The 13,358-nt window shown below is 43.4% G+C and overlaps 1 protein-coding gene across 2 annotated transcripts in view; it reads right to left on the bottom strand.

Annotated features, from left to right (window-relative positions):
• stab2 (stabilin 2) overlaps positions 1–13,358 on the bottom strand; it is a 51,804-nt gene that overhangs the window by 23,390 nt on the left and 15,056 nt on the right. For both annotated transcript variants that reach the window (XM_078165341.1, XM_033614207.2), the window contains 18 exons: positions 13,118–13,211; positions 12,824–12,982; positions 10,802–10,897; positions 10,608–10,700; positions 10,475–10,522; positions 8,912–9,045; positions 8,722–8,824; positions 8,377–8,454; positions 8,180–8,269; positions 7,989–8,096; positions 6,238–6,369; positions 6,023–6,151; positions 5,863–5,925; positions 2,199–2,297; positions 1,918–2,113; positions 1,736–1,831; positions 979–1,036; positions 59–132 (listed from right to left, as the gene is read on the bottom strand). In XM_078165341.1, the coding sequence (XP_078021467.1) occupies positions 59–132; positions 979–1,036; positions 1,736–1,831; positions 1,918–2,113; positions 2,199–2,297; positions 5,863–5,925; positions 6,023–6,151; positions 6,238–6,369; positions 7,989–8,096; positions 8,180–8,269; positions 8,377–8,454; positions 8,722–8,824; positions 8,912–9,045; positions 10,475–10,522; positions 10,608–10,700; positions 10,802–10,897; positions 12,824–12,982; positions 13,118–13,211 (1,850 nt within the window). The remainder of the gene's footprint in view (positions 1–58; positions 133–978; positions 1,037–1,735; positions 1,832–1,917; positions 2,114–2,198; positions 2,298–5,862; positions 5,926–6,022; positions 6,152–6,237; positions 6,370–7,988; positions 8,097–8,179; positions 8,270–8,376; positions 8,455–8,721; positions 8,825–8,911; positions 9,046–10,474; positions 10,523–10,607; positions 10,701–10,801; positions 10,898–12,823; positions 12,983–13,117; positions 13,212–13,358) is intronic.

A 13,358-nucleotide genomic window follows, 5' to 3' on the forward strand; every position in this document is an offset into this window, starting at 1 on the left:
GGGTAATTTGTGAATTGTGACGTTGGGCTTTTTAAATAAAACTGAATTGAGTTGTTACCTTGACAAAATGTCCCGTTTCCTTCAAATCCAGCGGCGCAGAGACACTGAGGACTGGACGGTCTGATCACACAACTGTCGGACCACAGAGTCAGAGTGATGGATCAGTTTAGTGTCAGAAACACAGACGGTGGAAGAAGCTAAAACATCTCGACTCAAACACAACTTCCTCCTGGTTTAACACAAGGTAGACTATGAAGGAAGGAAAGGCTCATGAAGTCATTGAGAGTGCAGGAGGAGTCATGGGAGAAGGATGGGATCACCTCCTCCTCGTTAATGACCTCTCATTTTAACACCTGGCAAATAACGTGCTGCTAACGCTGACGTCTGATACAGAATGAAAACATTTGATTATACAGTTAGTTTGCATCATTATAATCCTGAACATTAGTACAGGTCACCTCCTGAACTACAACAGGTAACTTTAACCAGCTACACCTGCTGCTAACTTTAATCTACTCAACACAACACACTCAGCCCCACAGACGCTGTCATCATGGCGTCTGTCTGTCAACTCTGGAGGAGGAAATGAACATATAGAAGCTATCTGAGGAAACATACATGAGCCCAGATATCAGATGGTTAATAGTGCAGCATGTTACTGATGATTCTGACGGGTGATGGACGAGGACACCAATCACATCTTTCTCCTGTAATGACAGACAGATCTGAGATCTGCTCAACATTTCGATAAAACCATCAGGTAATGTGTGTTTTTAATTTGGCTGAAGGATTTTAGAATCAAAGCTGAAACAACAAAGATAGTTATAATGTGATATGACTCCAAACTCTGGCTCCTCCCCCTGCGTCTCTGACATCATGACCTGAGTTTCCTGGTTGAACGCTGTGACTGATTCTCAGGTAACAAAGTATTTATGAATAGTTTCAACCAAACAGAAGAAGTGTGTGTGTGTGACTTACTTTGCGCTGGTGTGACATTTGACTGATCCACACAGTTCATCAGCTTTAGATTCGATCTCTGCAACAACAAACACACAAAGAACCAAATCAGAAAATATAAAGGTTCAAAATAACAAAGTGTCATCTGTCAGATCTTTAAAAATTATGGAGAAAATTTGGGATATTTTGAGAATAAAACAGAAAATTTATGTGACAAAAAGTTATAAAGAATTAAGTATTTAAGTCAAAGTATCTTAAAATGAAACATTTGAATTAAACAAGTCTGAATATTATAAAGATGTTGACTTCAATATCTGGTCACAGGTTTTATCAATACATGTTTTCTCAGAGAGATTAAAATTCAATGATGAATAATTCATATTAACATAATGTATGAATATATAATGTATAAAAACATGACGTATAAATGATGATAAAAGATGATGAGCTCATGATTTTATACCTAATATGTCTGACACAAGGACAGCACGCTAGTTCAGCTGATAGTGAATTGTTCCTAATAAGCTCAAATGACAGCTGTCTGTGTGGAGACTAACTTAGTTTGACACTTAAAAGACTTTACACTGAGCTGCTGGCTGAGACAAACAGCCCAACTCTTCACACTAGCACTGATGTTGCCAGCCAATGAGCTGGCGGAGCCAAATACAGGACACACGCTGAATCATCTACATCATCAGCCTGATTGAATACATTTTAAAAGTTCCTGGAAATGTTGGTGGAAAAGGGGCTAATGTCTCGGAGGTTTCAGGGTTCGTACTTTCGTCACAGAGGACTCCTCTCCAGCCAACATCACACTCACACGTCCCGTCACCTTTCAGCCCTTCGTTACAGCGGCCATTTTTACAGCCGCAGTCTGCAGAGACACACAGTGACGGTGAGATCAGAGGACACAGACACATGTACTCTGTATTTCCTGTTTACAGTCTGAGGGGTTCGGACCCTGATCACAGTGCACTCCATATTTGCCGCTCTGGCAGGTCTCACAGGCGGTCCCAGTGAAACCTCTATCACACTGACACACTCCAGTCCCATTCGTCCCGTCTGAGCACGCTCCGTTACCGAAGCAGGGCTGACCCTTTGGCCCTGGACACGGCTCACAGTGCTCCCCGAAAAACCCTCTGCAGCACCTCCGCACCTGAAAACACGTTTTTATTATTTCATCTTCTTCTTTGATACATGCTTTAGTTTTCTGTTGACCAGTAGCAGCAGCAGGGACTTACGATGTTCTTCTGGAGGCAGGTGGCTCTGCAACCGATGGACAGCAGCCGCTCCTCTTCAAACATCCGAGTGAACATACACTTCCTCCTCCTCACTGATTTCTGCAGACGACAGGAAGTCATCACAAGGCAGCTCGAATTCTCTTCTATAACTTAGCCCGTAAATTAAGAAACAAAAATCCAACATTTTCTATTATTCATCATGCATCAACATTAGTTTTCAACCTGGTTTCACTCCAAAGTCGTCAAATACTGGCACTTGCTCAGTGACTTCCAGCGGCATCAGACACCAATGAAAAAAGCTGTTATTGTTTAACAGCGCCTGGCGGTGTCAGGGGAAGACGCAGCGGGACAACAAAAGTTCGGGTGGTGAAAGTCCGAGGAGGGTGGGTGGGAGTGCCGGTGGATGGGTCAAACAACCACTAACTTTCACCCAGGAGGCTAGTGTTCAGTTCCTGTAAGATTGTAAAGCCAAACCATGTTCTGTTTTCCTAAAACCAACCACGTGTGTGTGTGTCGGCTAAATGTAACCACGTGGGTGTGTTGGCCAAACGTAACCACGTGTGTGTGTCGGCTAAATGTAACCACGTGTGTGTTGGCTAAACGTAATCATGTGTGTGTGTGTCGGCTAAACATAACCACGTGTGTGTGTTGGCTAAACGTAACCACGTGTGTGTGTGTCAGCTAAACGTAACCACGTGTGTGTTGGCTAAACATAACCACGTGTGTGTGTGTTGGCTAAACGTAATCATGTGTGTGTGTGTTGGCTAAACATAACCACGTGTGTGTGTGTTGGCTAAACATAACCACATGTGTGTGTGTCAGCTAAACGTAACCACGTGTGTGTGTTGGCTAAACATAACCACGTGTGTGTGTGTTGGCTAAACGTAACCACGTGTGTTGGCCAAACGTAACCACGTGTGTGTGTTGGCTAAACATAACCACGTGTGTGTGTTGGCTAAACATAACCACGTGTGTGTGTGTTGGCTAAACGTAATCATGTGTATGTGTGTTGGCTAAACATAACCACGTGTGTGTGTGTTGGCTAAACATAACCACGTGTGTGTGTCAGCTAAACGTAACCACGTGTGTGTGTTGGCTAAACATAACCACGTGTGTTGGCCAAACGTAACCACGTGTGTTGGCCAAACGTAACCACGTGTGTGTGTTGGCTAAACATAACCACGTGTGTTGGCCAAACGTAACCACGTGTGTTGGCCAAACGTAACCACGTGTGTGTGTGTTGGCTAAACGTAACCACGTGTGTTGGCCAAACGTAACCACGTGTGTGTGTTGGCTAAACGTAACCACGTGTGTGTGTGTCAGCTTAATGTAACCACGTGTGTGTGTTGGCTAAACATAACCACGTGTGTGTGTGTGTTGGCTAAACGTAATCATGTGTGTGTGTGTTGGCTAAACATAACCACGTGTGTGTGTGTTGGCTAAACATAACCACGTGTGTGTGTGTTTGCTAAACGTAACCACGTGTGTGTGTTGGGTAAACATAACCACGTGTGTGTGTTGGCTAAACGTAACCACGTGTGTTGGCCAAACGTAACCACGTGTGTGTGTTGGCTAAACGTAACCACGTGTGTTGGCTAAACATAACCACGTGTGTGTGTGTTGGCTAAACATAACCACGTGTGTGTGTGTCGGCTAAACATAACCACGTGTGTGTGTGTCAGCTAAACTTAACCACGTGTGTGTGTTGGCTAAACATAACCACGTGTGTGTGTGTGTTGGCTAAACGTAATCATGTGTGTGTGTGTTTGCTAAACATAACCACGTGTGTGTGTGTTGGCTAAACATAACCACGTGTGTGTGTGTCAGCTAAACGTAACCACGTGTGTGTGTTGGCTAAACATAACCACGTGTGTGTGTGTTGGCTAAACGTAATCGTGTGTGTGTGTTGGCTAAACATAACCACGTGTGTGTGTGTTGGCTAAACATAACCACGTGTGTGTGTGTCAGCTAAACGTAACCACGTGTGTGTGTTGGCTAAACATAACCACGTGTGTGTGTGTCAGCTAAACGTAACCACGTGTGTGTGTTGGCTAAACATAACCACGTGTGTGTGTGTTGGCTAAACGTAATCATGTGTGTGTGTGTTGGCTAAACATAACCACGTGTGTGTGTGTTGGCTAAACATAACCACGTGTGTGTGTGTCAGCTAAACGTAACCACGTGTGTGTGTTGGCTAAACATAACCACGTGTTTGTGTGTTGGCTAAACGTAATCGTGTGTGTGTTGGCTAAACATAACCACGTGTGTGTGTGTTGGCTAAACATAACCACGTGTGTGTGTGTCAGCTAAACGTAACCACGTGTGTGTGTTGGCTAAACATAACCACGTGTGTGTGTGTTGGCTAAACATAACCACGTGTGTTGGCCAAACGTAACCACGTGTGTGTCAGCTAAACGTAACCACGTTTGTGTGTGTCAGCTAAACGTAACCACATGTGTGTGTTGGCTAAACATAACCACGTGTGTGTGTGTGTCAGCTAAACATAACCACATGTGTGTGTGTGTCAGCTAAACATAACCACGTGTGTGTGTGTCAGCTAAACGTAACCACGTGTGTGTGTTGGCTAAACATAACCACGTGTGTGTGTGTTGGCTAAACATAACCACGTGTGTGTGTGTCAGCTAAACGTAACCACGTGTGTGTGTCAGCTAAACGTAACCACGTGTGTGTGTGTTGGCTAAACGTAATCATGTGTGTGTGTGTTGGCTAAACGTAACCACGTGTGTGTGTTGGCTAAACATAACCACGTGTGTGTGTTGGCTAAACGTAACCTCGTGTGTGTGTGTTGGCTAAACGTAACCTCGTGTGTGTGTCGGCTAAACGTAACCACGTGTGTGTGTGTTGGCTAAACGTAACCTCGTGTGTGTGTCGGCTAAACGTAACCTCGTGTGTGTGTGTTGGCTAAACGTAACCTCGTGTGTGTGTCGGCTAAACGTAACCACGTGTGTGTGTGTTGGCTAAACGTAACCTCGTGTGTGTGTCGGCTAAACGTAACCACGTGTGTGTGTTGGCTAAACATAACCACGTGTGTGTGTTGGCTAAACGTAACCTCGTGTGTGTGTGTTGGCTAAACGTAACCTCGTGTGTGTGTCGGCTAAACGTAACCACGTGTGTGTGTGTTGGCTAAACGTAACCTCGTGTGTGTGTCGGCTAAACGTAACCATTTGGACTTTTGCTGCCTTAACTTGCGACCTTGTCCCGCTGTGTTTTCCCCTGATGCCGCCATAATAACTATAATGGCATCTGGTCACATATCATGCTGATGTTAAAGGACGCCGTTTTTTGTTTCTGACACCGCAAGTCACTGCCTAGGTGCTGTATTTCAGAGTGAGACTGGGCTCACCTAAATATAAAATCAAGTCGTCTGCATATAAACTGAGTTTTTTTTCTGCCTGTTGTGTGTTTGCTCTGGTTTTTATGAGCCAAAATTTTAAATCCTGATAAAACTAACAGATGTGATCAAGGACGAACTGTAACAACACCTCCTGTTAGAGAGTTTAAAATCTAACAGCTGCTGAAACTTTTGTTCGTACAGTCTGATAGTCTGTTGGACTGTTTGTTTGACTACTGTCAAAATTTACAAAATTAAACATCATATAAATAATATGATGTCATGTGTTTGAGTGTTAGTCATAAATCTTACGTCTGGGACGGTGTCGTTGGGACAGATTTTACCCTGCGGGAACAAACAGTCGACACAAGTTCCCTTTTGGAGAGAAGAGACAAAGTTCAGTTGGTGTCAGTGTGAAACTACTCACAGTCACACTGATAATGACATGTGATGTGACATGTGATGACCTCACCAGGACTTTGTTGTACGTGGCGTCATCACAGCGGTTCCTGTTGATGTTCAGGACAGCCGACAGGCCGTGGATCACTCCTTTACCACTCAGGATGTTGGAGGAGTTTATCTGAGCCTCGTTCACAAACAGCTGATGAGAATCACACACACACACACACAGGTCAGATCGTATCGATCAGCTGATCATGTGATCATGTGAGAGATTATTGATCAGACCTTTCCGTCTCGGGGAAAGATGCCGAGCTGGAAGGAGAATCCAAGCAGCGTCTGTTTGTACCCTCCAGACTGAAGGTCGGTCTTCAGCAGACGCTCCGACGCCACCACATGGTAACGAGTCGTATTCACATCCTGTTTACGCCATCAAAATAAAAGCACAGACACATTTATGTACACATCACAGCTTTCAATCACTGCTTATACTTTATTTTTGCTTCATTTGGACCAACTTGACTTTGTTAATCCAGCATCAAAATCTTCCTGAGAAGTTGCTCATGAACAAAGAGAAGATAGAAAAATATTTTTTTTCACTGCATTAAATGCAGAACGTTTCTAAAGTGACGTAGTGCCTGAGCTGACTGTGTCATCAGCAGGTGGTGGGGATGGTGGATGGTGTGACACCTGGAGAGACACCTGGAGAGACACCTGCAGACACTGTTCAGCACCAACAAACTACTGAACCAGTTGGGTTTTTTTACAGACATTTTGCTGTGTTTCCAGTGGCTTTTTAGCCTTCAAACATGGGTGTTTTTCAGCAATTTGTCGCTGTGTTTACAGCGGGGACTGTGGAACAAAAAACATCACCATGTGTCCAGCAGGCATATTGTCATAAAAAAAAAAGTAGTTGTTGTTTTACCAAGACATTGCTGCACTCACAGCAGGGACAGTCCTACACCAGGTACTTTAAGCCAAAAGATGATCTTTTTCTAACTATAACCAGGTAGCTTTGAACCTAAACACACGTTAACCACAGAGTTGTTACGAAGTAAAATTTCAGTGTATTCTGCCCTGTACACTGCGTTACTCACTAGCATCAGTTGGAGTCGTCTCAAGTTACACTTCTGTAACAAACATAAACAAAACTGTCCAACTGGAGGAAGATAAAATGATGATACAGGTATAATATGAATCTAGAAGACCTGAGGAATTTGTTATGCTAGCCTAGCTACAGACATGCACACTTTATGTTAGTCTCATACGGTGGTTCTGACCTATTGTAACTGAATATCTCACTGGGCTCCATAAACTGTGTTGGAATCACATCAGTCAGGTCTGACTGGAAAGATGAGACTCTTGTGGATTCAATGAGCCCAGTTTTATTGATGTGTGATGATGTTAGTCCCCACAGCAGCCATCTTATTGTAGTGGTACCATTTCTTTTAAACTTGGCCTGCGTGTATATAATGACCTCTAGTGACCTTGAGCATAATCACAGACACAAACTACAAATGCATTCTTTTAATGATTTTTTTTTTCTGTGGTGTTCCTCTCGGTCTCAGTGTTAATGTGATATTCTAGCAGATTTTTGAACATTTCTATCAGTTCTTGAGGGATAAAAACTCACTTAAATTTCACACCCAAACTCTGTAACAAATAGTAGCAATCCAAAAATTGCTGCAACAGCTTATGAGACATAAATGACCATTGGAACAGCTGTCATATACTTCCTCATAATGATCTGAGCCCTTATACACTCTAAACGTTGACAATTTGAATAGATGCCGAACCAAAACAAAATGTTCATTACAGATGTACGAGTATAAAAACTTGACACACAACGCTGAGCTGCATCTCAAATTCATCTTCAGGTTTCCATCTTTAAGGTGATGTAAAGCACTTCTATGCTGACCTGCTGTCTCCCACAAAATAATACATAAATGGGTCAATGTGGGTCTCAGAGGGTTAACGAGGACCCTGTCCAGTTTATCGTGAATACACTCCTCAACATGTTTCATCCTGCTGTACTGTACCAGGGCAGTGGCAGCCATTTTGTTGAGGTAATCAGTAACAGCAGCGTCTGTTGGAGCAAAGACGGTGAACTCGTCCGCCTGTTCGATCTCGTCCGTCAAGTTGTAATCCTGAAGAAGACGACAGAGAAACACTGTAAACAAACATCACAGATGTGACCCCAGAGTTAAACAAGGTGTTTGTGTGTTCGTACGATGAGATACGATGTGAACAGAGAGAACTCTGGCCTCAGACCGAGAGTCGCCAGCAGACCCTCACTCCGCTTCCTGTCAGGAACCAAAACCTGCAGACACACAAACACAAGTTCCACTAGGCTGTCGGCTTAGAGCGTCATTAGTATCGTTAGCATTGTTAGCATCATTAGCATCATTAGCATCGTTAGCTTTGCACCTTATCAATGACATGGATCAGTCCATTGGTAGCAGCTACGTTGGATGTGATGATGGTTGCTCCTCCGACAGCTGTGAGCTGAGAGAACAAACACTCTGATCAAATCTGAACATCAGTGTTACAAAATAAAACCTTCTCACACACACACACACACACACACACACACACACACACACACACAGAGTCGGTTTCTTCTATAAATAAATAACTAATAAACTACATGAAACCAGCAGAGGTGACAGGACGTTTGGTAACAGTCAGACTTTGAGTTTTATATTTAAAATGAAACTTTAATCTGGTTTAGTGGGCAGACACAACATGAAACCATCTCCTCTGTGGACTCACCTCATTGGTTGTTGAAACAGGAAGTGTTGTCTTGAGAAGGGACGTCAGAGAGGAAGTTCTGCTCAGACTGGATAACGGATAGTTACCTGGGATGACGTGGTTTCTGTGAAACAGGACAGATGGTTAATAAAACACTCTGAACATCAGAACATGAGGCTCGTTAAATGTCAGTTTGTGGTGGCGGTGTCACCTGATGAGACTCGGCAGGTTCCCCTTCATTGTCCAGAAGGCTTTGTCCTCTGAGGACATCTTGCCGACAGCGGCTGAAGACGGAACCAGGAGGGTGACGTTCTGATCCGACAGAGACCAGGACAGACCCGAGTCCTGGAATATAAGAGATCATCTCTGAGACCGAGACCAGCAGAAAGACTCACTGAGGCTAAAAACATGAGCTCAACATAAATCTTAATAAACAGCTGCTGGTACGTGCACATCATATATATATATATATATATATATATATATATATATATAAATATATAAATACATATATGTGTGTATGTATATATATATCTGTGATAGACACAAAACATTCATCTCTGTCTGCAGATTAGTGTCATATGTCTTTAAATATTCACACCTTTGACATCATGTGTGTATATTTATGATATAAGTTCATTTTGTTGTGTTTACACTGATAACGTTCTGAGCTGGCACCGGGTGTTAACGTGACGTCAAAAAGACGTTGGACTCTTATGATGTGTTCACACCAAACAGGACGCAAACTTAGCGTTGCATTACTCATGTGAGTTTGAGAGTTGGAATATTTTGTGTTGACACGTCATAGGCGCTTGAAATCGCTGAATCAGTGAATGAACTTCCATTGGTATGTCCTCTGCGTCATATGTCCCTGGAGGATCTCAGTGCTGATTGGCTATTGTGGCACAAATTGGTCACTGAAATTAGCGTTTTTAAAGCTCTTGCAAACAAGTGTACAATGCAAAATCGTGCTAGTGGCTTTATTGGTGCTGCTTAGTCTACATATTTTGAGTCATTCATGTGGCATCCCTCACGCTGTCTGTCTTTACATAACTTTACATGTGATTCACTCACATGACTCACACACAGTTACTGTTACATACAAATGTATGTTTGTGTTTTATGCATTAAACACAAACATACACTGTATGTCAGGAGTTTCAATCAGACTCGTTACCACAGGTGAATAACATCAAGCACCTAGCCTCGCAGTCTGCATCTGCAAACATTTGTGATACAACATGGGTCATTTTGAAGAGCTCAGTGACTTCAGGCGTGGTACGGACGCCACCTTTCAAATAAGACGGTTATAATATGATGATTATTAATAATAATGATATTTAATACGACAACAAGTTGTTTTTTCCTTGGACTCTGTCTTTAAGTTGTATGTAATCTGTATATATGTTACACCTTAAATGGGCATGTATTAGGGTGTACATCGCAGTTTAGTTGTTGTTAGACACATAAATTTGTGATATATGATCTCATTACTCTGCGTCACAAATGTTTGTACACACATATATAAATGTTTTAATCTGAGATACATGTGATTTGTGTAAATGTGTGATTAGTGCTCAGTGAGTTTCACTATCATACGTATATAAACCTGTGATATACGTTCTCCGTTAGCTACAGTCAGATAAGATAATCTTTGAGTTACACATGTTTGTCCGTCTTCATATTTAGCTGACAAATTATATAAAAAAAAAACAAATAAATTCTGGTTTGATCAGCGAGTTTTATATTTCAGACTCGGAGGTTTGATACTCACTGTGGTCCACGTGAAGAACTCGGACACGTCAGGCAGATCCATCAGCACCTGAATGCATCAGGAACACAGACTCAGGTTTGTTGGTGAAGATACAGAAACATGAACACATGAAGACGCTGATCACGTCTCTCACCTGAACGACTGTACCGTAACACGAGCGTCCATTTCCAACGTAACCTTCATCACAGACACACGTCCACTGAGAGGACAGCAGGCGGCAGCTGGCCTGAACACACCATAGGTTACTGTCTTAATCATCATCATCATCATCATCATCATCACCAGTCTGTTATAAGTCTGATGGTTTTGAAGGTTTCTGGTACTCACCAGGTAGTGACAGCCTCCGTTCACGGTCACACACTGATTCACAGCTTCACAGTCTCGCCCGTTTCCTTTGTATCCGGCTTTACAGGTGCAGTCGCTCTGTTGGGTCGAGAAAAAGAGGAAGAGGAGGAAGATCTGTGTCAGCTGACAGTACTGACAGCACATGTTTGATCGGACATGGTTTATACTCAAACACTGGAGGTATTTCTGAGCAGCTTTGTGACACCAAACAGGTCGTACTCCTCTAACGTCAGGTCTCTAGGATGCGTAATGCTCCGCAACATTTCTGAAGCTAGTAACCAGAGTTCTGAGAGATCTGAAGGGACGAACAGTCTGTTCACAGGTAAATGATTAACCCTCTTTATGAAATTAAATAAAACTCTAAACTCTTCTATGGCAATGACCAGAACCAAAAGTGTTTATAGTTTAATTGCTTCCAAAAGAACCAAGACAAAATCTCCACTAAACTTGATTGAGATATTTTAATGATGACCTGAACTGAAAGAGGAAAAAACAAGAATGACTACGTGGCCAAAATGATTAGTTCTGACATTTAACAGTCAATAGTGTGACCTTTCAAGAACTTAAACTAGGTCAGCAGATGTCTCTTGAGGGGTCTTGGCCCAGTCTTCCAGGGCAAATTGTTCCAGCTCATCCAAACTGCGTGGTTTTCGAGCATGAACATGAACCTTAAGCTCTCGCCACAGATTCTCACCAGGATTGAGATCTGGGCTGAGAGGGCTGCTCCAGGACCTTTATTCTTGTGTCCTTCAAAAGCTTCTGGACTGACTTGGGTATATACTTCGGGTCACTGTCTTGCTGGAAGACCCAGTGATGTCCTTAGGCTCGACTGGCAGCAAATTTCTTCACATTATTCTTCAACATGTCGACATAATCGTATTTCGTTCAACCTGAACAGCAGCAGAATAGACCCACAGCAACACGCTCCTACCATGTTTAACTGTGGCAACTCTTCAGGGTTGAAGGCCTTGCCCTTCCTCCGCCAGACAAAGTCAACATCCATGTGTCCAAACAGCTCAAATTAAGTCTCATCAGACCAAAGGACAGACTTCCAAAACTCATGTCTATGTTTTAAGTGCTCACGGGCAAACTTCAGTGTGCCGTTGTCTTGGACAATGACCTCGAAGCCCACCACAATGAAGAACCCTCACAACAGTCTTCCAAGTCCAGAAGAGGCCAGTTCAGCAACAATCTTGGCAGAGAGCTGAGGATTGTTGCAGACGTCTCGGACTGTTTTCCTCTCTTAAGTTTCTGAAACCTTTCGACCATGCTCAGGTTTGTCTCTACCAGAGTTTGTGTCCTTGTGCAACACTGTGAAACGCTTGGAAATGGCAGTTCAGCTTTCCCCCTTTAAGATGAGCATCCACTGTCTTTTGTCTGAGTTCCAGACTGATTTCTTTCCTTTTTGACATGATGAAATTACTTCTTATCAAGAATTTAAGAGCAGTCCGTCTCAGTCAAGTCTTCCAGTGCCTATAGTCCTGTTCATTGGAGTCCTTTAGGTAATGTTTGGGTGTTTTGAACACTGATGAATGTTTTGCTATGTAAAGTTTTATGAATGATGCAAACATTGGGCAGAATTTCCGGATATTGTTCCACAGTTCGTCAGGGCTGATCATTTGGACTGTAACTGTAGACGATGTTGTTGTCTGTTCAGATACGTGGACTTCTCATGTGGAGCTCATCCATGCTCCATTCAGCTGCTTGGCTGAGAAGCATCTCGCTGTCAGCCTCACCAAGTGTGAGTCTGAGAGGGCGACAGAGATGTACTAAGGTCGGGTGGTTTGAGTTCAGTTTGTCCAGTAAAACAAAGAATCCGAGCTGTTGAACAGTTTCCTCCCCCTGCTCAGAAGAAGGAGATCATGTGTTTCATGGGCCTGGTGGGAAACTACAGACAGACACCGTGTGTCTTCTGTCCTCTGTCATGGCTCATGAGTTGAGTCAGACAACAGAGGACAGAGACGAACCTGAACAGAAAGGGTTTACAGGGTCAGATGACATCACCTGTCCAGGTCCCACGTAGATGCAGGTGGCGTTGGGGTGACAGCCTCCTCTGTCTGCTCCGTCACAGTTGTTGATTGGCTGACAGTCATCTCCGTCCTCCCTCCACCCGGTCAGACACTGACAGGTGTGTGTCCCTGCTCCTGTCTTTATACACTTAGCCTGCAGGGGGCACAAAGACGCAGACACACAGACACAGCAGTGAGGACAAAGGACAGAGTGGACATCGGAGGTTCGTATAAAGAAGCTTGTCTTTAATGTCCTCCTTTTTTAAAAACTTTATTAAATCTGACGTACGTTGATGTTGCAGCCGCCACGGAGGGGTGGGGCACAGGGGTCGGACTCCACACAGGTGATACCATCTCCTTGGTAACCAGGTTTACACACACACCTGAGAACACGCAGAGTATAATGAGGTCATCATGAAGAAGGTGAGCAGTGAACGTCGTCAGCAGCACAACCAAAAACCACAGAAGACTTCAACAAAATAAAAGACTGAGACGGAAACAGGAAACATCTCGTCATCTAACGATGAAGA

This window comes from Epinephelus lanceolatus, chromosome 23 (genome assembly GCF_041903045.1).
Source record: "Epinephelus lanceolatus isolate andai-2023 chromosome 23, ASM4190304v1, whole genome shotgun sequence".
Lineage (NCBI taxonomy): Eukaryota > Metazoa > Chordata > Actinopteri > Perciformes > Serranidae > Epinephelus > Epinephelus lanceolatus.